We start from the raw sequence: 24,888 nt of genomic DNA, 5'->3' as shown, positions 1-24,888 counted from the left end.
TATAAGGATCTAGAAATCCTGTGCCCACAGCTCCATGGTATTTGAAGAAAGCCTGGAATCCATTCTCCACCAAACACTTTTGAGAGCCGAATAATCATTTTATTCTTTAAATGAATAATAATGAAAACGAAGGTTTTGTTTCACTTAGAACACTTTTCCTTATTCACCCCGAATGTGTGATTTCTCATTATTCCTAGAGGAGCCCAATAATTTTCTATTTACAACGTCGATCTCTTCCTCTCTCCCAACACTGATACCTCACCCCATTCCTTTTCCTCCCACTTTCTTTCAGGTACTCAGTGTGGAGAATGCTCTACTGGTTTCTATGGAAATCCAAGAATTTCAGGAGCACCTTGCCGACCATGCGCCTGCAACAACAACATAGATGTAACCGATCCAGAGTCCTGCAGCCGGGTAACAGGGGAGTGCCTTCGATGTTTGCACAACACTCAGGGCGCAAACTGCCAGCTCTGCAAACCAGGTCACTATGGATCAGCCCTCAATCAGACCTGCAGAAGTAAGTCTGCAAAACTCCCGGGGGGAAATGTGTCAGCTGAGTGACAGCTCATAAGTGTGTTGTCAGCTCTCCCATGCTCATTTCAGTTAGGCCAGTCCCAGTAGGCAAAAGCAGCACCCACTAGGTGACAGGGCTGTTGTACGGAACTCATCAACAGAAATTAGTGCAATGCAACCACTGGTATTCTCAGATGCAGCCACAATGTTCTCACTGGTGTTATTAGTTTGCCTTTTGTGTCTGTTGCCTGAAATACCTGTCCTAGTGGATTCAAAGCATTGTTTCTCAGAGTTTAGTCCGCAGTTCACCTGTGCCAGAGCAGTGGGGAGGTGAGGTGTACTAATATGCAAATTCCTAGGCTGTACTTCAGACCTACTGAGTCGGAATCTCTGGGAGTGAGGCCCAGGAATCTGCATTATAACAAACTCATCATGTGACTGTAATGTATAAGTAAACCATTGTTTTCAAGTAATTTAAATAAATGGAACTTTGGTGAGTGACATGAGGGAAAAATGAGACTTAGTCATCCTAACTGTGAGCTCTTGGCACAAGTTTGACCACATGAACTTGCCATTTGGGGAGATCAGAAACCATTAAATGGGTTCAACCTACTTAGATTCTTTGGTAAATTCTTTACCATTATAAGGTGTTTGTTCTTTGAGCCCCTTGGAGAAATGATACATCCAGGTCTAAAACGCTGTTTGTATGGTTTGCTAAATGCCACATTTATCATTGAATTTACCTCTGATGATGGTTTTATCATCCCAGGATGCTCCTGCCATGCTTCCGGCGTGAGTCCCATGGAGTGTCCCCCTGGTGGGGGAGCTTGCCTCTGTGACCCTGTCACTGGTGCTTGTCCTTGTCTGCCGAATGTCACAGGACTGGCCTGTGACCGTTGTGCTGATGGATACTGGAATCTAGTCCCTGGCAGAGGATGTCAGTCATGTGACTGTGACCCTAGGACCTCTCAAAGTAGCCACTGTGACCAGGCAAGATACTTTAAAACTTACTAGTGCACTCAAAGTGAGCATTGATAGTGAGACATAGTTTCTAAATGTGTAAAGAAAGTTTCTTTTATGTACTGTTGTTAATTAGTGCATTTAAACAGTATTGGCCTTACAGGGGAAGGAGTCAGCCTCTATTAAGGAATGAAAACCAAAAAAAGAGAATGAGCATCTCAAAGTTCAGCTTCACCTACTTCAGTTTTCCCTCTGTAACTGAGGAAGTCAGAATTCATACACAGTGAAACACAGACATCAACCTCACCTTTCACTATTTCATACATGTAACCATAGGGAAGACCTAAGAAATAGTTAATCAGAGGAGATTATTAATCAGAATGAAAATAAACAGATACCTTCAAAACCCACAAGTCCATTTAAAAAACTGAACTGTTGTTTCCTATTGCTCACCAATTGCTTTACATATGGGTAAAATAAGAAGTCTTCTTGACTTCCAGACTGGCATCAATCATATCTTAAGAATGTAGGCATGTGTACCAGGAGAAAATCTTCAATGTTTTATATACAACTAATACTACATAGATAGATGCATGTGTGATTTTTCAGTCAATAAACCAGTGAGCACAGAATTTTTAATGAGGATAACATTACTTGTGGGAAAAAACCTATTTGTTAATAACATGCTTCTTTTTTTTGGTGGTTGTTTTGGTTTTTGTCTTTTGGCTTAATCTATTCTTTGAAACAATTTTCACATTAATAGAGTTTGCGGGGGAAAGGGTAAAAACAATGACAGGAAGTGTTAGAAAAAGCCAAATTCACAATATAGGGATCAGGATTTAATTGGAATGAAAATGCGAATTTAAGAAACTGGAGTCTCCAATTAGTAAGCATGGCTCACCTCCAATTTCAGCTCCACTATTCAACCTATTATTCAAAGGTCAAATCTTTTGAAGGTAGTTCTTATATGGAGAATGTGTTTTTCCTTCTCTTCTTTTTCTTTCTCTCAATCCTCATCCACCAACACACACAAACACCATATCTTTTTTTTTTTTTTTTTTTGAGACAAGAGTCTTGCTCTGTCGCCCAGGCCTGAATGCAGTGGCACGATCTTGGCTCACTGCAACCTCTTCCTCCTGGGTTCAAGCGATTCTCCTGCCTCAGCCTCTTGAGTAGATGGGATTACAGGCGCCCACCACCACACCCAGCTAATTTTTGTATTCTTAGTAGAGACAGGGTTTCACCATGTTGGCCAGGCTGGTTTCAAACTCCTGATCGCAAGTGATCCGCCCACCTCAGCCTCTCAGAGTGCTGGGATTACAGGCGTGAGCCACGACGCCCAGCCCCCACAACATACCTTTTAAAAATAAGCTTTTTATTTTAGAATATATTTGTGAAGTTGTAAAGATAGAACAGAGAAAATAAACCCTATACCTAGTTTCTTCTATTATTAACACCTTATATTAATTTAATAACATTTGTCACTATGAATGAATATTGACACATTATTGCCAACAAATTTAGTCAGATTTCCTTAACTTTTACCTAATGTCCTTTTTCTGTTCCAGGAGTCCATTCAGAACACATTATATTTAGTCATCTTATTTCTTAGGCTCCTCTTGGCTACAATAGTTTCTCAGGCCTTCCTTATTTTGTAGAATGTCCCTCAATTCAAATTGATCTGATATTCTTCTCATGATTAGACTGGGTTTATAGGTTCCAAAAACACCAGAGAAGTCAAGTGCCACTCTCATCACATCCTATCAAGGGCACATATTATTAACACGACTTATCACTGTTAATGTGAATCTTGGTCACCTGGCTGAAGCAGTGTTTGTCAGATTGTTATATCATCAAGTTGCTCTTTTTCCTCCTTTTTCTACTGTGCTCTATGGAAGGAAGTCACTATGTACAACCTACTTAAGGAGTAGGGAGCTATGCACTTCCTCCTCGAGGACAGAGTGTCTCCACGAATCATTGAAATTCTTCTGCACTGGAGATTTGTCTGTTGTCTTACGTTTATCCATTCATTCGACCATTTATTTATATCAGCATGGACTCATGGATGTTTATACTTTTGGGGATAGTCCAACACTACTTTATTTTGTGGTTCAAATTGTTCCAGCTTTGGTCACTAGAAGATTTCTCAGTAGCTCCTGTGTCCCTTTGACATAGGCCAATACTGTAGAGTTTTTAAAAGCATTCCTACTTTCTGGCGCTGCAAAACGTTTCAGGCTCATCTTGTGTATTCTCTGCCCCAGTCCTAGAATCAGCTATTTATCTAGGGAGCACTGATTCCTTTACTAGAGAATGGCATTAGAAACCAAGATCTGGACACTGGACGGCCATGCCTGTTTTATAAGCTCCCCTTCACTCCCCACACCTGCAGCCACCAACCACGGAATAAAGTGGTAGATCTCCACGTGACCACCTGGCTTCCCAATACTAGAGGGACTCCTGGTGCTCAAGACAACACTATGTGGCAAGTTTCTTAGACCTTTTGGGAAGCATGTTTGTAGCAGCATTCAACAAAGACCACAGTTCCAAGGTAGCCTATGAAGCTGAAAGTTAGATGGTATTGGTTTAACCAGGAAGCCCCTCATGACAAGGGTCCTTTGGGTTATTTGGTGCATAGGGGATCCCATGGGGGAACACTGGTCTCTACAATCAAGAAACATGTTCACTGGAGTACAGGGAAGACATGTGGACATTTAGATTCCCACCTGTTTAAACAACTACTGATAGATGTCTCTATGTTAGCCAAGAGGTGGCTCCTGGTACATTCCCACAGAGAGATCCAAATGTGCCATCCAATATTTTCATCAACACTTTAGATGGAGTTGGAGAAACATGCTTCTCAAATTTGCGGATATTATAAAGCCGTAAGCTAATATGATAAAGACAGAACAAGATACCCCAATAGGCTGTCATGCAGGCTGGAAACAAGGAGATGAAATGTTAACAGGGTAAAAGTAAAGTTTTGCAATTGGGTTTTTAAAATCCCTTGCATAAATATGGGGTGGGAGTAATAACTTGGCACCAGCTCTTGTGAGAAAAATCTGAGGATTTTCATTGCGTGCAGGCTTCCAGTGAGCCAGCAGCGTGGCAGGGCTGCCAAAGAAGCGACGCCTGGACAGGCTGGAGTAGGGGGGTGCTGTGCCCAGGTTGAGGGTAGTTACTGTCCCATTATCTGCTCTACTGGCCTGGTGGTTCCAGGAGCATTGTTGTCATTTCTGAGCACCATATTTTAAACATTATACTGACAGACTAGTATGTGCCCAAAGGGAGACAACCAAGATAATGGACAGAACTATGCTATTCTGTGATGAAGGCTAGAGGGAATTAGGGGTGATGGGCCTGAAGAAAAGAAGCCAAGGCAGGTTGGAATGGCCATCTCTAGTTGGGAGAAGGACTGTAAGGGGAAAGAGGCAATTGCAAACTGGTTTGTGAAATTTCGTAAGGACACAGAACAATGGGAACAAGTTAAAAGGTGGCAGATTCAACCCCGTCTCTACTAAAAATACAAAAAATTAGCCAGGCGTGGTGGTGGGCACCTGTAGTCCCAGCTACTGGGGAGGCTGAGGCAGGAGAATAGCATGAACCCGGGAAGCGGAGCTTGCAGTGAGCGGAGATCGCGCCACTGCACTCCAGCCTGGGCGACTGAGCAAGACTCCATCTCAAAAAAAAAAAAGTGGGAGATTCTACTTCGGTATAAGAAAGCACTGCCCAACAATTGGGTCAATCAGCAGTACGACAGGCCTCGGGGCAACAAGCACCACCTAACTCCTTATATTTGAGCAGAAGCTGGCAGGAACTGCAAAGATATTGAAACTTGGCAGATCCAGGCCAGGTGTGGTGGCCCACACCTGTAATCCCAGCACTTTGGGAGGCTGAGGCAGGTGTGTCACTTGAGGTCAGGAGTTTGAGACCAGCCTGGCCAACATGGTGAAACCTCATCTGTATTAAAAATACAAAAAATTGCTGGGTGTGGTGGTTCATGCCTGTAGTCCCAGCTACTTGGGAGGTTGAGATGGGAGTAATCACTTGAACCTGGGAGGCAGAGGTTGCAGTGAGCTGAGATTGCACCACTGCCCTCCAGCCTGGGCAACAGAGCGAGACTCCGTCTCAAAAAAAAAAAGAAAAAAGAAAAAAAGAAAAGAAAAGTGGCAGATCCAGTCACTCTATGAATCTAGCCACTTATTCACAGGAAACTTACGGAGTTGTTTAAGCAGCTAATTTAGGACTACAACAATAGTGACTTGCTTTCATATTTTCTCCTGTTAATTTTCCATCCTCCTCAGTTTTCAGAAAAGCTGGTCAAGAGTTCAGTTGGGAGGGTAAAGAAAAGTTCAGCCCTCTCTGAAAAACACAGTTAAGTAACTCTCATTAAATCATTAAGCCTGAAGTACAAAAAAAAGATTTTTTTTTAGCAAAACGCTAATCCAGTTGGTGAAAACTACATCATACATTCCATAATGAAAACATTACTTGACACATTAACTGATGAATGTTAGACCAGGTGTTTGGCCTCACTCACTTATGGAGGAACTCCCATAACAGTTGAGGAAAAGAATCTGGCCCGTTTCCCGTTATGTGTTTTGTTTTCATTTACGTCTGTGTATGTTTCCCAGTTTGGGCCACCTGTCCCTGAACAGCTGGAAGCAGGTGATATATTCAGGAGCTTTAGGCCAAGGCACATTAACTCCTGATCCTTGGTATTGTCGGGGGTGGCTGCTGGCCATGGGAATCATCCTTCCACCGCCTTTGCACAGCTGTATGTTCTAATTCACTGGAGGGGAAAATATTTCCTATTAAAATGCATTATTTTTTTAGACCATAAAGCTTGTCAATTCCTCACCCATGACTGTTCTCACAGCTTACAGGCCAGTGTCCGTGTAAATTAGGCTACGGCGGGAAACGTTGCAGTGAGTGCCAGGAAAATTATTATGGTGATCCACCTGGGCGATGCATTCGTAAGTACTGGGAGTTCTAAAAACTCATGCGTACAGTCAGCCTGGCCCTACCATGGACATGCTATGAACCAACTGAATTTTAAATTTCTCTTTTTGGTTGCTTTTAATAAGGTGGACTTAGAAAACTCACAAAGTTTAATTCCACATTTTGAAAATAATCTTCCTATAGCCCTGCAAAAAGATTATTTTCCTCCTATGTTAAAAATTTGGCCTATATTAAAATTCGTAGCCTGTCTTAAAATTCCTAAAATTCATTACAAATGGAACAGTCAGCTTCCAAAAGAAAATCCAAAGAAATATCAGGTATCATGGGCTTATCACCATGGTCAGCCATACATAGCCACGCATGGCAACTCTTTCCTCCTCTCCATTCCTTTATAAATGTGCCCTTGTGGCTAAAAAATATTGCTCATTCCCTTGCCCCATTCAAATGCACATTCTGAATGATTTTCTCTGGGCCCCACTTATTCAGTTTTCTAAGTGGAATTGCTGGGTTAAAACCCAGGGTGAAACTTTGGCTCTTGGAAAATCTATCTTAGAGCCTCTTTCCCTGTGTCCCTCTACTATTTTGATAATCTTATTTCATAAAAATGCTTTCATCTTTTATAGAGAAGCAGTAGAGGAAACTGCAAATAATCAAGTCAGGCCACAGACCCCACTAAAGCTCCTGGGGAAGAGCAGCTAAGGATGGGAAATGGCCTCCGGGTGATGAAGTGACATGACACCACCCCTCTGGACCAAGGCCAATGTGCTGGACAGATGAACTAGCTGAAGCGCCCTAGTGTGTTAACTAGTTTTTATTTGTAATTGGCATTATTTTTACATAAACTGACAAAGGTTTTTTTTTTTTTTTTGAGACAGGGTCTCACTCTGGTTGCCTGCACTGGAGTGCAGTGGCATGATCACAGCTCACTGCAGCTTCAGCCTCCCTGAGCTCAGGTGATCCTCCCACCTCAGCCTCCAGAGTAGCTGGGAATACATGTGTATGCCACCACACCTGGCTAATTTTTGTATTTTTTGTAGATATAGGGTTTCACCATGTTGCTCATGCTGGTCTCAAACTCCTGGGCTCAAACAATCCACCCGCCTTAGCCTCCCAAAGTGCTGGGATTACAGGCATGAGCCACTGCACCCAGCCTCAAATGCATTTTTAAATTACTTGTTCCTTGCAGTTAGTCCGAAAACATAGGCTAGTGATTCCCTAACCTTTTGGAAATTGCAGTAAGATCAATAGATCTCCCTATCCTCTATCTTCAGGCTTGGTCAGAAACCTACTCAAAGAAAGTACCGTGTGGAGCCAGTTATTTTTTAAAATTAAGATAAAATGAATTTAATTTCCCCTCCTTTTTAGAAAATGCAATTGTTTTCCTTATGTAATGGAAGACAGCATGGTCATCACACCCAAGCTAGGCTTTACTCAGAAGAAGTGTGACCATGGGACTTCTTAGAGAGTCTGGACACACCTGAACCACCCTCGGAGGCTGTAGCAGCACAGTTACTATCATGTGTCCATCATTAAATCATACTTCTTACTCAAATAGTTGAGGATCCCACTTGTAGACACTTGCACTCACACATCTGATATTTGCCAAATTGAAACAGTAAACTGATTTGCTAGTGGAATATAGAGAGCCATGCTGTCTTGTAATGGCTATTGCACAGATCTCTGAAATTATATTGGCTTTAAATATTCATCTTAGAAGTGTGAGTTGGGAAGATTTTCAGGAGAGAGGAAAAGACCTGATTCTTGAGCTAGTCATCAACAAAAGACCCAGTGACATTCTCTGCTCCTTCTCTTTTCCTTTTTAGCATGTGATTGTAACAGGGCAGGTACCCAGAAGCCCATCTGTGATCCAGACACAGGCATGTGCCACTGCCGGGAGGGTGTCAGCGGCCAGAGATGTGATCGCTGTGCCCGGGGTCACAGCCAGGAATTCCCTACTTGTCTTCAATGTCACTTGTGCTTTGATCAATGGGACCACACCATTTCTTCCCTCTCCAAAGCGGTGCAAGGGTTAATGAGACTGGCTGCTAACATGGAAGATAAAAGAGAGACCCTGCCTGTCTGTGAGGCAGACTTCAAAGGCCTCAGAGGGAACGTGTCTGAAATAGAAAGGATTTTGAAACATCCTGTTTTCCCATCCGGGAAATTCTTAAAAGTCAAGGATTATCATGACTCTGTTAGGTAAGATTTATGCTCAAGCAACAGACAGCCAAACTCCTGATTTACCTTAACTCCCACCAAGCTTTAACATCCTCAGCCTTCAATTTAGAAATGTACCTTTGTTGACTTTAGGGGACTGATAGTTGTTCAGTTAATAACCAGGCTGGGCCGGGCACCTTAGCTCACGCTTGTAATCCCAGCACTTTGGGAGGTTGAGGCAGGTGGATCACTTGAGGTCAGTTCTACACCAGCCTGGCCAACATGGAGAAACCCCGTCTCTACTAAAAACACAAATATTAGCCAGGCAGGCACCTGTAATCCCCGCTACTTGGGAGGCTGAGGCAGGAGAATCTCTTGAACCCAGGAGGCGAAGGTTACAGTGACCCAAGATCGTGCCATTGCACTCCAGCCTGGGCAACAAGAGTGAAACTCTGTCTCAAAAAAAAAAAAAAAAAAAAAAAGTTGGAAATCATGTATGTCTACTTTTTTCTCACCTAGTTAGGGTTATATGTGATTTTTCCAGATGCCATTGATTGTAACAAAAAGACAGTCATTAATGGGGAAGCCCAAACTCAGTAAAGCTGAAAGATATAAAATTGGAAGTATGGTAGTTTCAAAAACAACATATTTTTTTTCAATGATACACCTAGGGAAAATTTACCAAACCTTCCCAAGTTTTTCAGTTGTTTAGAAGCCTACACATTAATATGAAGTCTTATACCAAGTATGGTCATTTCTTGAAAATGCAAGCTCATTTTTATTACGTATTACTGAATCTTTTTTTAAAATGTAACCATTTGTTGAGATTATGTTGATAGTTTTGGGCCACGGCTCAGCAAACTACAGCCCACAGGTGGAATCTGACACAGCCTTTGTTTATGTAAATAAAGTTTCTTTGGCGCACAGCCACGCCCATTTATTTACCCCTCGTCGGTGGCTGCACTCTCCACAATGGCATAGTTGAGTAGTTATGACAGAGACGCTATGATTCCTAAGGCAAAGTTTGCCAACCTGTTATGGGCAAAACCAGGATGAATTGGGTATAGTTTCTACCACCATAGAAGCACACAGTCTGCTAAGAAACCCCAAAAGTGTGCTTATCTAGCAAAATGTCCTTCCTCCCCAAGAAAAGGTCCTGGATTAAGGAATAGTTGAAGCTGCAGAGGCTCGTGTCATATATAACATGAGTGTAAATATAAGGTAACTCATTATCTATAGGGAAATATCCCAGAAATATATGATAACTGCTTAAAAGGTGCACAAGGAAGAAGGTATCACCCCCCCTAGGTAGTTCAGGGAAAGGGCCACCGCATCATAAATGCAGTGACAGGGCCCAGGGAGGACACATGGCCAGGGTCAAGCTGGCAGGTGACAACAGGCACATCTATACCTCTCTAAAGACTTCTGGGCTGGGCACAGTGGCTTTCGCCTGTAATCCCAGCACTTTGAGAGGCTGAGGCAGTAGGATCACTTGAGGCCAGGAGTTCGAGACCAGCCTGGGCTACATAGCAAAAGGATCACGTGAGCTCAGGAGTTCAAGGCTGCAGTGAACTATGATTGTGCCACTGCACTCCAGTCTGGATGATAGAATGAGACCCTGTCTCTAAAAACAAAAAAGCAATAAAACTTCTGCATTGCAGGATCTGGACCCCTATGTTAACAGATCTCCTCAATTTTCAAGAGATATCAGACATCCATATTTTTACTGAACTATCCCCACTTCAAAATGTATACAGCTAATCCAGTAGCACTTGTAAGAAGCCCTACTGTATAGCCCAAAGAAAATTTGTCTGAGAATGAGCTTTGGCCCATGGACCACTGGCATGTGGTTAGACACCATTAGGAAAATGTCAGACAAAGTAGTACGAAGAAAGCAGAACGAGCCAATCCACCATGGGCATTCTGGACAGAGACTGCAAGAGCCACAGGCAGAGCCAAACAGAAAGAGCGAGAAAGAGGCGTGCCCAGCCCAGGTCTGGAGTGAGGAGAAAGCAGTGGCTGCTGAGCTTCTTCAACCAGCAGCCCAGAGGCCTGTTCCCTCTTAGCCCACCTGCCAAACTCTTACTTCTCTTTAACAGCCACACAAACATCACCTCCTCCCTGAAGCCTTTCCTGACTTCCTCACAGAGAAGCCCATATTTCCTTCTCCATCTTCTCACCTCTTTCTGCTCCTTTGCCATTGCCTCGCTGTGGGGCACCCTGGACAGGGCCTGCCCTCTCACGTGCTTGTCTTCTCCAGGTCTCATGTAGTTCTATTAAAAAAAATGTTGCTGGGTAAACTACAAGTGGAAGGGGAACAGGAGGACAAAGAACCCCAGGTGTCATGAGCATAAATTCAGAAGTCAAACCACCTGGTTTAAATCCACTTACTAGATGTGTGGCTTTCGGCAAGCTACTAAACTCCTCCAAGCTTCAATTTCTTCATCAAAAAAGAGAGAGAAAGTCTGGATTTCATAGGATTCTTGCGAGAATTACTCAAGACCCATCACTTAGCATAGTGTCTGGCATATGTAAGTGCTTAAGGAGTCCCAATTAGAGTAATTGTCATTATTTTTATTGTTATTATTGTTAGCCTGAAGAATTGCAGTTGTGACAATTGGAGCCTGAAGGAAGAGTCTGTAGATTAGAGGGGAGAGTTACAGCAGAAAATGGAAGGAAGCATTGCCGTTGTGCCACGATAAATTAGTCCCATAAATTCATTTTATAACTTCCCCCAACTGTACACTTCAAGATTTGCACACAGTTTCTCCATCATGAGGAATGTGTTCATTATCCCCTCGAAGCAACAGTAGGTGCTAAACCCAGCAAATTGAAGCATGACAAAGGTGTACCCCATCAAAGAAGAAGGTGATGGAAAAAAACCCAGGGGAACACTCACCAGCAAGAAAACCTCCCTGTCACTAATGGAAAATAAGAGTTGGGACCCTGAACAGAAGTTACACTAAAAAGAACCTTGCTGAATACAGATTGATTCTAAATGAAGACCTGATTTGACCCCAGGCTAAGTAAACGGTTCTGTTTTATCATATGTTGAAAGCCAAATATAGACTAGCTCCCTTAGATTGATTTAATTGAGGCATGTCTGAATGCATGTTTTGAAACCCAAAACGAAGAAAGACAGAGCATAAACAGTCAAAATGGAATGATTTGAGAGCCTTTATTCTACTAGACCTTGTATGCTGTCCATATTTTAAATGAATGTTGCAATAGTCCAGGAAGGTGAATTAAGATGAAAGAGATGAGACATAAACACAATTATAAACCGTCAAATGAAAAACTTGAGTAGAAGGAATCCCTTCTAATCAAGAATACCTAACAATGAGGGCAATTTTGGTGGCATTTTTTCACCAATATATCAAATGTAATACAAGCTTAACTACATTTACCCTCATTTTCTCTATAGAAAACAAATCATGCAGCTAAATGAACAATTGAAAGCAGTGTATGAATGTCAAGATCTGAAAGATACAATAGAAAGAGCAAAGAATGAAGCAGACCTCTTACTTGAAGACCTTCAGAAAGAAATTGATTTGCAATCCAGTGTCCTTAATGCAAGCATTGTGGGTAAGGGAAAAATGCATTTTTGACTGTGTCTGCACAAAGTTTGATGAAATCCATAGTGCATTCCATTAGTGAGTCATCCTGTGCTTACCACCATAGTGCCTGAGCACTTTAGAACATGCAAACACAACCATTAAAGGTATTATTTGTTCATGGATATTTCAACTTTTTAAACATCACAGAGCCTGGAAAGCATTCACTCAAAAATAACAAGTAAACAATGTCTGATATTAAACAAACGCTAACACCCAAAGTAATCTAGTGCCAAACCCATGTAAGGGGTCTTGAATAATCAACAACTTAGAAATTCTAATATGGCCATAAGCAAATGGGAGAGACATGTTTATATGCCTTTCTCGGTATAGGCCACTCCATTTTCAGTGACCATAAATGCAATGAAATGTGAGGCAAAAAAAAAACCACCACAATATTTCTCATAAGAGCTTTGTAAGGATGAGAGTCATGCAACATACTACAAGCCCTTAACTCATATTGCATAGTTCTTAAAACTGAATGTGAGCTATGCCTAAGCCAAGATAATTTGCAAGAGAAATGGAACTCTAAAGCAAAACTTTGATTAGTTCATCTCCTATTCAAGATCATACCCCTGTTATATTTGGAAATGGACAACCTGTTACTACTGAGAGAAGCATCACTGAGTTTATTCACACCTAAGCCATCCAATTGAGAGGCAAATGGAAAATATACATGAATCCATGTCAGGAAAAAACTTTGGCTGCTTTCGTTGTCCTATATATATACTCCTGTGTTTTATCTGATTTTGACCTAGAAGAGAAAAAAAAAATAGAAGGCAGGTAGGAATACTAATTTCCCTAAAGGAATGCCTAAATTTAGTGAAACAAACCCTAGCAAAGATGTATTGATGATGTTCAATAAATGCCATGTAATGAGTAAGGAATCTACTCTGATTCCTAATCTAGAAGACAGTTCCCACTGAAAGAACTCAAAATCCATCAGAGGTCACCCCATGCCAGGTAAAATAAAGTGAAACTGCCCCCATGCTAATCCTCTCAAATTTGCAGTCCAACAGCAGTTACTGGGCTTTTTTCCAATGCCTGACATTGTGCAGTAGAAACAGGCAGATCATTATAGCAAGTCCCTACCTTTGAGTTATTTCTGTCTAATGGGGGCAGGGGACAAGAATATAAACCATCCCAAACAGCATTAAGACTGTTAGAGCATCTTCAAGCTGCTTCAAAAACAGAGTAGCAAAAACGGAATTCTTCCTGGGTTCATTAGTAAAGCCTTCAGGGAATAGGTGGCAATTGAATTATCTCCACAGGGTAGGAGAAAATCTGCCATAAAAATGAAAGAAGAAACTAATTCCGAACAATAGGAACATTTTTTTCCTGATAAGTGAAAAGCATGATATATTAAGAGTATGGTCTTATAAGAACCAGAAAAGTTTGAAAGATAAGGTATGGTTGTCTCCTGCCTGGATTATGGTTCTATAGGGAGTAAAGATCAGATCAGGACCGTGGGCCTCTGGTGCCTAAAATATGGAGTTATAGTTTAAACACCTAATATACTATAATTTACATTAAAATATACCATACATACCTTATTACTTTCACAAATTTGTATTAATAATGCAAACATAGAAAATGTAGAGAACTGCTTAAGAACACAGGCTCTGGAGTCAAACACCCTGGATTCACATCCTGGCTTCATCTCTTACTATCAATGAGAACTTAGGCAAATAACTTTCCTCAACAGAGCCTCAGTTTCCTTATTTGAAAATGAAGATGATCATACTAATGTGCATTTCGCACTGTTTTGTGAAGATTGAGGAAGAAAATTGATGGGAAGTATAGTACAGGCACCTACAAAGCACCCAACTAGCTGTTTGTTAGCTATTGTTAGCAGCCTCAACATCAGGGTTCAGGAAACCGCAGCATCAGGGTGAATCCTGCCCACAGCCTGTCTTTGTAAATACTGCTTCAGTAGAACACAACCTCACCTCTTTATTTACATACTGCCTGTAGCTGCTTTCACTCTACAATGGCAGAGGTGAGTAGTTGGAATAGAAGTGCTATGGCCAGCAAAGCCTAAAATGTTAATTATTTGGCCTTTGCAGAAAAAGTTTGTCAACTCCTATTCTATACGGTCAAGTAAATTTAATTGGTTTATTATATTTGAGTGTATATAGGTATTCATAGTTAATATATTTGTGGAAAATATTTACAGAATATATTCATATTATCTCAATTGTCACAAATTATTATCACCAATTTACAGAGGAAGAAATGAAATATAAGAGATGAACTGATTTGCTCAAGGGTATGCCCAGGCAGTAAAGGGTGAAGCCAGGACTCACACCACATCTGTGGACTTAAATCTCAATGCCCTGTATCTATTCTGTCCATATTTATTATACTATAGCTAATCCTTCCCCCATCAATTGCAAATTCAAGGAAGATGTTGAAATTTTATAGTGATAGTTGAGACCAAGACAGTAGCCAAATTATAGAATGATTATCTTAATAACTTATATATAATTTCATTTGTTTTCACAAAATTTACCTTACTTCAATTTGCATTGACGTAGACTCCTCAGAAAACATCAAGAAATATTATCACATATCATCATCTGCTGAAAAGCAAATTAATGAAACTAGTTCCACCATTAATACCTCTGCAAATACAAGGAATGACTTACTTACCATCTTAGATACACTAACCTCAAAAGGAAACTTGTCATTGGAAAGATTAAAGCAGATTAAGATACCAGATATCCAAATATTGAATGAAAAGGTAAATATTCATGATGGTAAGGTCAAAGCATTTGTGGTTTTTACTTGGTATATGAACCTCTTCAATGATATTTCCCTAGCTTACATTTTAAATTGCTTTTTCATTATATATTAGAAATATATAAATGTATGTATATAAAATATATATGTTTTATTATATACTATAAAAAGCCTTATTTTTATTTAACTCAAAAATTGATCAAAGAGTAAAGATTGTGGCTTGATTTGATTATTTGATATTATTTACTATTTCTAAAACAGTACAGGCTATGAACATTTGCTCCTCTTGCCTCATTACAGGAAAAAGGCTAATTCTCTCAAAAGAATAAAAAGTGCAGGCTAGGCGTGGTGGCTCACGCCTGTAATTCCAGCACTTTGGGAGGCCAAGGCGGGCAGATTACTTAAGGCCAGGAGTTCAAGACCAGCCTGGCCAACATGGTGAAACCTCGTCTCTACAAAAAAAAATTACCTGGGGGTAGTGGCGTGCACCTGTAATCTCAGCTGCTCAGGAGGTTGAGGCAGGAGAATCGCTTGAACCTGGCAGGTGGAGGTTGCAGTGAGCAGAGATGGTGCCTCTGCACTCCAGCCTGGGTGAGAGAGCAAGACTCTGTCTCAATAAATAAATAAATAATTAAATAAAAAGTGAAACTCACATGTAATTCCTAAAATTTTAATGTTTTCTCAGAAAACCATAAATATAAAGGATGACAGACTGACACAATACTGATAAGTAATTTAGATGTTTAGTTACCTAGGAAATGTTTGATGGGTTACCCCCATGTACCAAGGATGAACAACTATTGAAGAAACATATGAATAAAGCAGTGCCTTGACTCAAGGAGCCTGAATGGCATTAGAGTTCTGATAGCCAGGCCACATGCCTGTAATCTCAGCACTTTGGGAGGCCGAGGTGGGCGGATCACCTGAGGTCAGGAGTTCGAGACCAGCCTGACCAAAATGGTGAAACCCCCGTCTCTACTAAAAATACAAAAAATTAGCCAGGCATGGTAATGGGCGCCTGTAATCCCAGCTACTTGGGAGGCTGAGACAGGAGAATCTCTTGAACCCAGGAGGCGAACGTTGCAGTGAGCCAAGGTCACGCTATTGCACTCCAGTGGGCAACAAGAGCAAACTGCGTCTCAAAAAAAAAAAAAGCTCTGACAACAAGTTGCTATTTAACGTAAATCATTTCTCTTGCAAGGTGTGTGGAGATCCAGGAAATGTGCCATGTGTGCCCTTGCCCTGTGGCGGTGCTCTCTGCACGGGCTGGAAGGGGCACAGGAAGTGTGGGGGTCCCGGCTGTCACGGCTCCCTGACCCTCTCAACGAATGCCCTCCAAAAAGCCCAGGAAGCAAAATCCGTTATTCATAATTTGGACAAACAGGTTCGTGGGTTGAAGAATCAGGTAAATATCTTCTCTTGCTTTATTTGTAAAGTTATAGCAATAAAGAAGCAGACTGCTTAAAATTTATAAAACTGCCATATAACTTCCAAGTGAGAAGATAGATTCTAGATAGTTGGTGTTCTTGTGCCTGGAAATATAGGATAAAATTACAGATGATATGAATGTAGATTTAGAAACAGAGGTGAATATTGATATATTTCCTGTTATATATATGTATACAGTTGACCCTTGAACAACATGGGGGTTAGGGGCACCAAGCCTCCACTCTACAATTGAAAATTTATGTATAACTTTTGACTCCCCCAAAATTTAACTGCTAATAGCCCACTGTTGACTGGAAGCCTTACCCATAACTTAAATAGTCAATTAACATATATTTATGTATGTATTATATACCATAATATAACCATAAAGTAAGCTAGAAAAAAAGAGAATATTATCAGAAAAATCAAAAGAAAGAGAAAATATACTTACTATTCATTGAGAGGAAATAGATAATCATTAAGGTCTTCATCATCATTACACTCAGTAGGCTGAGGAGGAGGAAGAAGAGGGGTTGGTCTTGCTGTCTCAGAGATGGCAGAGGTGGAGGAGGTGGAAGGGGAGGCAGAAGAGGCAGGCACACTCAGTGTAAGTTTTATTGAAAAAAATTTGTATATAAGTGGGCGTATGCAGTTCCAACCTGTGTCATTCAAAAGTCAAGTGTGTATGTGTGTGTGTAAAGAGAGAGAGAAAGAATTCAAGATACATTATCATAGGTCATAGACTCGTGTGGACATGTTTGTTTACAGCAAAACCTACATAGAAATGTCAAGACCGCAAGCCTTAAAAATTTGGAAACAGGCCAGGAGTAGTGGGTCAGGTCTATAATCCTAGCACTTTGGGAGGCCAAGGCAGGAGGATCCCTTGAGCCCAGGGGTTCAAGACCTGCCTGGGAAACATAGGGAGGCCGTATCTCTATTTTATTAAAAAATAATAATAATAATAAAAGAAATATATAAATTAATTTTTAAAAGGGTTGAAAACTATAGATCTCTCAAAGCGAAGAATAATTTTTCATAAATTCATAAATATGTAAGGGTATATTTGAAATCCTACTAAATATACAAATTGTTATGTTAGAATTTAATGTTAGAAAATAGCTTAATAGGAATTAAACTGTGCCTTGAACTCCTTCCCCTGTTGATAGACTGAGAAAGTTGTTTTAACATTTAAGTACCTTATAATTAAATCTATAATGATTTGAAATAATTTCATTTACTTTTCTAGTCATATTTATAAATGAGCATCATTTTTAATTACCTAGTTTTCTTTAGACTTTTTTTTTTAGAATGCATTTTATTCTGTGGTTTGAAAACAAGATAGTGGTGTGCTCCCCAATCTGTTTCTTTTTTGACAATATGCAAAGAGCCTCTGACAAAGAAGAAAAAGCTTTTAAAGAGCTGAATTTTTTACCACTATATGTTGAATATTATATCAGTAAGCATTCTTGTTTGCAAGCAAAAAAAGCCCACTCCTGGCCGGGCGCAGTGGCTCACACCTGTAATCCCAGCACTTTGGGAGGCCAATGCAGGTGGATCACCTGAAGTCAGGAGTTCGAGACCAGCCTGGCCAACATGGTGAAATCCCATCTCTACTAAAAAATAAAAATAAAAAAAAAATTTAGCCGGGCGTGGTGGTGCATGCCTGTAATCCCAGCTATTCGGGAGGCTGAGGCAGGAGAATTGCTGGGACCCGGGAGGTGGAGGTTGCAGTGAGCCGAGATCATGCCATTGCACTCCAGCCTGCACCGACAACAGTGAGACCTCGTCTAAAACAAAAACAAAAACAAAAAGACCCACTCCTGAACAAGAAGGAAATATATGTAAGGACATCTGGGCCTCAAAATCCAGTAAAGGATAGAGCGCCAAGCTTGGGAATGGGGTAAGAACCACAACCAAGATACACACACATACACACACACACACGCACGCACACACACACACCCTATATCCTTGAGCAAGCATCTGACTAGCCAATCTGGAACATATCCCTGAATAAATATTGAAACTTTATTTACATAGTCACAATTCTGTATTGCCACATCATTTTCCATTCACATATGGTTCTTCATTGCTTTAACAAATATCCACCTACTGTGTGCCAGGCATCCATCTACGAGTTGAGAATACAGCAGCAAACATAGCAATGTAAACCCTGGTCTTATGTCCCAGTGCTTAAAACACACCTTAATTGTTTAATGTAATTTTAAACTATTATATTTCTCCTTCTCAAAAAAATAGAAATCTCACCCCCATTTAAAGGAGTCCTGATTGCTGCTTGATCATATCATTAAGTCAATAATATGTTAAGCGATCAATGTTAAAAAATTAACCTTGAAATCCATATTAGCAGAAGCTAGTTTAATCAGCACATAAATGGAGAACTGGAAAACGATGAGAGGGGATGTCATGTTGATGAAATGGTGTGCTATTTTCCTCTTGATTAGAAGGAGGAAGAGTGCCAGAAGAGATTGTGAGAGAATTCTCAGGAGTCAGTTGTGACAGAAAATGGATTGCAGAGGGATGTTTTTAGAGTGAAGTAATTTCTTGATCTCTTTCTTTCTGAATATGGTATCAACTAATCTAGGCTGAGATTTCCTCTGTATCACTTGGTGCTTTGCTGCCTAGGGTATTGTATTTCTGGAATTCTCATTTTACTGCAATCCATTCTTACTGCTATCCATTTTAAAGCTAAGAAAGTTCTAGAGAATTAAGTATCAACTCTGAAAAAAAAGATACAAATTTTTAATCATGTAAATACTTTTTTGTTTCATCATTTGCCAATGACTATAATTTAAATCCTTTTCTTAAAAATCTGTGTGGCTCAAATTAAGCAGGCTCTTTTTGTGGGGAAATAAAGGGAATTTTTTTCTTTTTTTTCTTTCTTTTTTTTTTTTTTTAATTGAGACAAGAATCTCACTCTGTCTGGCCCAGGCTGGAGTGCAGTGGTGCGATCTCGGCTCACTGCAGCCTCCGCCTCCTGGATTCAAGCGATTCTCCTGCCTCAGCCTCCCCGGTAGCTGGGATTACAGGCATGCGCCACCACGCCTGGCTAATTTTGGTATTTTTAGTAGAGATGGGGTTTCACCATGTTGGCCAGGCTGGCCTTGAACTCCTAACCTCAAGTGATCTGTCTGCCTTGGCCTCCCAAAGTGCTGGGGATTACAGGCGTGAGCCACCGTGCCCAGTGGATTTTTTTTTTCCTAATTATGTTTGATCCTAACTAGCCCTACTTCTGTCACAATTAATTTATTCAATAAAGCTCAGCTTGTTGGCAATATTGTCCTATTGCTTCTGGGTTTTTTCTCTCTCTCTAATTTGTTGGAATCCCAAGAAAAAGTCCATGACCCTTCTCAGATCACAATTAAGAATTTGAACTTCCAGTTTGCTAGCCTATTATTCCTGTCATTCCTCTACCAAGAGTACAAAGTGTCTGGAATTTATCTTTGTAGCCCATTCTCAGTTCAAGCTCATTTATTAAGAGGAGGAATGCTTTTTTGTTAGTTTTCAAAGAAAGTACATTACTTGAATTTGAGGAATGTTTAGAAGAGTAACATTTTAACTTACATAAAAGAAAATGCTCTCAACCTATTAAACGTGATGACCACTGCAGGTAAGTAGTCCTATGTAATTTATGGGAAAGTTGTTGGTATTAAAGAATGCTAAAGCCCCATTAAAACAAAATTTGTGTTTTAGACTTATATTAGAAAAATTCGTTAGTGCTAAGGCAATAATGTTCTAAAAGATAAATTAATGATAAATTAAAGAAAACATGATAATGAGAAGAGATAATAATCACCTTATAAAAGATTCCTTGCAAATGAATCTATGGCTTATCTAGACTTTTATTTAGTCTTTAGTGACAGTTTTATTTGGTCCAGCTAAGTAATTAAACATCAAAGAACATGCCTTTGTTGAGTATATTGTTGAGTATTCTTCACTGTGTTTTTCTCATTCCAGATCAAAAATATAAGTAAACTGGCAGAAGTCTCCAAAAACAATGCCTTACAGCTAATGGAAAAACTGGGAAATATAAGAAACCAAAGTGACTCTGAAGAAGAAAAAATCAATCTTTTCATCAAAAAAGTGAAAAACTTTTTGTTAGGTAATTTAAAAATATATATTCGGACTAGTTTTTGTTTTTTTCCCTTTTTAATGTATAGTCAAACATCATAGCCAGTTCCAAATTATATTAATTGGAAATGACAAGCCTAAATCAGAAAAATGATATACCCTTTGGTTTTTAATTCCTTAATGAGAATAATCTCAAAATACCAACTCTGTGCCAAAAAATTACGGCTTTCTGTAAAAGATAAGTGTGGTAACAAATGCTAGAATTTAGTTAAAATTCCAAACACATGAACTTTGTGTTTAAAGTTATTTTATATTTTTTTTAAGGGAAGTTCAACATGACAATTCTATCAGATTCCCTAACATCAGGATTCAGTAATTTTCTTTGCTAACAGAAATGATATGAGATCAAGATATGCTGAATTTTAGTTAGATATCAAATATCATAGTGAGTTGGCATCTAAAAAAGTTGATTATTAGCTATTATTGACTATTTTCCAAGTCTTCTTTTGTTGGTTCTCTGTGGCTGACCAAAAGTGGCTGATTTATTGTACATTATGCCTTACTTTGGGAGAGGCTCATTTTAAACTCCAGAGAATTAGTAAAGATTTAAAAAATCAAGTACTGAAGCTGGAAATTGACCTGAAACCTCACTCTCTATACACATACATACACACACACACACACACACACAGAGAGAGAGAGAGAGAGATGATTCATGTGAAGAGGCTTTATTTTCCATAACCATTTTCCAAATTCAATAATTTAACATTTTATACATGAATTGGCAATTGGAGCATCCATTACAATCTCTTCAATCACTTCATTACTCTACTTAATATGTGTGAGAGACCCCTGTGGCCAAGGTTTTTTGGGTTTCTTTGTTTTGTTTTGTTTTTTTTGTTTGTTTGTTTTTCCTGTCTCAATGTTTCTAGAAATTGAATTGGCAGTTTCTAGCTGTTGTTTTCAAGATAAACAAAAATTAGGTGGAAATTACCTTTGACAAAAATAGTCAGTAAAAACGAATGGGGTAGAATCAGTCTACTGGATATTTTGTTTATTCAAAAGCAAACTTTCAATGAGTAAGCTGGATGAATCGGTATTGACTGGACCCAGGTCTAGGATTAGGCTGGACTAAGAAGGCACCAAAACAAACATCAAAATCAAAGTTGCTAAACTAATTGCATGAACTGGTAGAACAGGGTCTACATGACCTCCTTTCTACCTAGTTTGCTGGGTCATAGAGCCTGTCCTCTTATTACTCTTCATTGCTACTGAATACATTTCTAATAAATATTTTACTTTAATTAACTTCAGGAATTGAAAGAAATCTATGTCCAGATTATTAAAACTAAAGGCATAAAGAACTATTATTACAACTAGGCATAGAGAAAAAAATCCTGTTTCTTTCAAGAAACTTCTCACCGCTCAGTGTCCCTAGAGCCCTGGTGACCGGGAAGCTTTCATGCCTTGCAGTACCCTCCACCCACCTCTTGCTTCTCCTCTTCGCCTGGCTATAAAGCCCCAATAAAATTATCATTATGTTAGATGATGACCATACTATTCAGCTCTTCTTTGACCACCTTAATATTTTTCTTGAAATCTGAATGCCTTATTAACAAAGGGATGTATTACTTCTCCTGAAAGTTCTATATATAAAAATTTGAATCTATAATCTCATAATAAATATGAATAACTATTTGATGAATGAATAAGTGATGGAAGTAAATTCACTTTTCATTCAAACTTTTTTTTTAACTTTTAAGTTCAGAGGTACATGTGCAGGTTTGTAAACTCGAGTCACAGGGGTTTGTTGTACAGATTATTTCATCACCGAAGTATTAAGCTTAGTACTCATTAGTTATTTCTCCTGATCTTCTCCTTCCTCTCACCCTCCACCTTCTAAAAGGCCCCAGTGTGTGTTGTTCCCCTCTGTGTGTCCATGTGTTCTCATCATTTTGCTTCCATTTATAAGTGAGAACATGTGGTATTTGGTTTTCTGCTCCTGTGTTAGTTTGCTAAGGATAATGGCCTCCAGCTCTATCCATGTTCTGGCAAAGGATAAGATCTCATTCTTTTTTATGTCTGCATAGTATCCATGGCGTATATGTACAACATTTTCTTTATCCAGTCTATTATTTATGGGCATATAGGTTGATTCCATGTCTTTGCTCCTGTGAATAATGCTGCAATGAACATGCATGTGAGTGTGTCTTTATGATAGAATGATGTCTAACCCTTTGGGTATATACCCAGTAATGAGATTGCTAGGTCAAATTGTAATCTTCTTTTAGGTCTTTGAGGAATCACCACACTGTTTTCCACAATGGTTGAACTAATTTACACCCCCACCAACAGTGTATAAGTGTTTCTTTCTCTCTGCAATCTCATCAGCACCTGTTATTTTTTGACTTTTTAATAATCACCATTCGGACTGGTGTGAGATGGTACCTCATTGTGGTTTTGATTTGTATTTCTCTAATGATCAGTGATGTTGAGCTTTTTTTCATATGCTTGTTGGCCCCATGGATGTCTTCTTTTGAAAAGTATCTGTTTATGTCCTTTGCCCACTTTTTAAGGGGGTTGTTTTTTTCTTGTAGATTTAAGTTCCTTATAGGTGCTGGATATTAGACCTTTGTCAGATGCATAGTTTGCAAAAATTTTCTCCCATTCTGTAGGTTGTGTTTACTCTGTTGATAGTTTCTTTTGCTGTGCAGAAGCTCTTTAATTAGATTCCATTTCTCAGTTTTTGCTTTTGTTGTAGTCGCTTGTGGCGTCTTTATCATGAAATCTTTGCCCATGCCTGTGTCCTGAATAATATTGTCTAGGTTGCCTTCCAAGGTTTTTATACTTTTGGGTTTTACATTTTAGTCTTTAATCCATCTTGAGTTAATTTTCATATAAGATGTAAGGAGGGGATCCAGTTTCAGTGTTCTGCATATGGCTAGCCAGTTATCCCACACCATTTATTGAAGAGGGAGTCTTTTCCCCATTTCTTGGTTTTGTTGACTTTGTCAAAGATCAGATAGTTCTAGATGTGTGGCCTTATTTCTGGACTCTCTTTTCAGTTCCATTCGTCTATGTGTCTGTTTTTTGTACCAGCACTATGCTGTTTTGGTTACTGTAGCCCTGTATTACAGCTTGAAGTCGGATAGCGTGATGCCTCTAGCTGTGTTCATTTTGCTTAGGATTGCCTTGGCTAGTCGGGCTGTTTTTTTGTTCCATATGAACTTTCAAATATATTTTCTAGTTCTGTGAAGAATGTCATTGGTAGTTTGATAAGAATAACCTTGAATCTGCACATTGTTTTGGGCAGCATAGCCATTTTAATGATATTGATTCTTCCTATCTATGAGCATGGAATCTTTTTCCATTTGTTTGAGTCACCTCTGGATTCTTTGGGCAGTGTTTTGTAGTTCTCCCTGTAGAGATCTTTCACCTCCCTGGTTAGCTGTATTCTTAGGTATTTTATTCTTTTTGTGGCAATTGTGAATGAGATTGCCTTCCTGGCTTGGCTCTTGGCTTGACTGTTGCTGATGTATAGGAATGCTAGTGATTTTTGTACATTGATTTTGTATCCTGAGACCTTACTGAAGTTATCAGCTTAAGGAGCTTTTGGGCCAAGGCTACGGGGTTTTCTAGATATAAGATCATGCCATCTGCAAACAGGGATAGTTTGATTTCCTCTCTTCCTATTTGGATATGCTTTATTCTTTCTTTTGCCTGATTGCTCTGGCCAGGACTTCCAATACTATGTTGAACAGGAGTGGTGAGAGAGGGCATCCTTGTCTTGTGCTAGTTTTCAAGGAAAATGCTTCAGCTTTTGCCCATTCAGTATGATGTACTAGAACTTTTTTAATTAAAAAGCTACTGTTTCTGGCCAGGCGTGGTGGCTCACGCCTGTAATCCCAGCACTTTGGGAGGCCGAGGCAGGCGGATCACCTGAGGTCAGGAGTGTGAGACCAGCCTGGCCAACGTGGCAAAACCCGGTCTCTACTAAAAATACAAAAATCAGCTGGATGTGGTGGTGCGCGCCTGTGATCCCAGCTACTCGGGAGGCTGAGACAGGGGAATCACTTGAACCCAGGAGGCAGAGGTTGCAGTGAGCCAAGATTGCACCACTGCACTCCAGCCTGAGTGATACAGCGAGACACCATCTCAAAAAAAAAAAAAAAAAAAAAAAAAAAAAGTACTGTTTCTTTAAAGAGCCAACTCCCTGATTCTATTTAAAATGTCATTTTACTTCCCTCACAAAAAAATTCTTGTCACATTGCTTCAAAAATATTACAGAAAGTAAAATATTTCATTTATATTAAGAAAAATAGCTAAAGCAAAATGACTACAAGCAGAATATGTATTCATGTCATGTCACTCAAATGCTGAAAATCATTTTTGGCTCCCACTGTTCTCTGAACAGTCTAAGTTC

General features: G+C 39.7%; 1 protein-coding gene across 1 annotated transcript in view; it reads left to right on the top strand.

Annotated features, from left to right (window-relative positions):
* LAMB4 (laminin subunit beta 4) overlaps window positions 1-24,888 on the top strand; it is a 99,578-nt gene that overhangs the window by 58,988 nt on the left and 15,702 nt on the right. The window contains exons 21-28 of the mRNA XM_024249888.3: window positions 293-517; window positions 1,283-1,503; window positions 6,350-6,446; window positions 8,256-8,631; window positions 12,014-12,174; window positions 14,741-14,946; window positions 16,147-16,350; window positions 20,352-20,496. Of these exons, the coding sequence (XP_024105656.2) occupies window positions 293-517; window positions 1,283-1,503; window positions 6,350-6,446; window positions 8,256-8,631; window positions 12,014-12,174; window positions 14,741-14,946; window positions 16,147-16,350; window positions 20,352-20,496 (1,635 nt within the window). The remainder of the gene's footprint in view (window positions 1-292; window positions 518-1,282; window positions 1,504-6,349; window positions 6,447-8,255; window positions 8,632-12,013; window positions 12,175-14,740; window positions 14,947-16,146; window positions 16,351-20,351; window positions 20,497-24,888) is intronic.

The sequence above is a fragment of the Pongo abelii genome, chromosome 6 (genome assembly GCF_028885655.2).
Source record: "Pongo abelii isolate AG06213 chromosome 6, NHGRI_mPonAbe1-v2.0_pri, whole genome shotgun sequence".
NCBI classification, from domain to species: domain Eukaryota; kingdom Metazoa; phylum Chordata; class Mammalia; order Primates; family Hominidae; genus Pongo; species Pongo abelii.
Note: the sequence above shows the minus strand (reverse complement) of the source record. Positions and strands in the feature narration are given on the sequence as shown.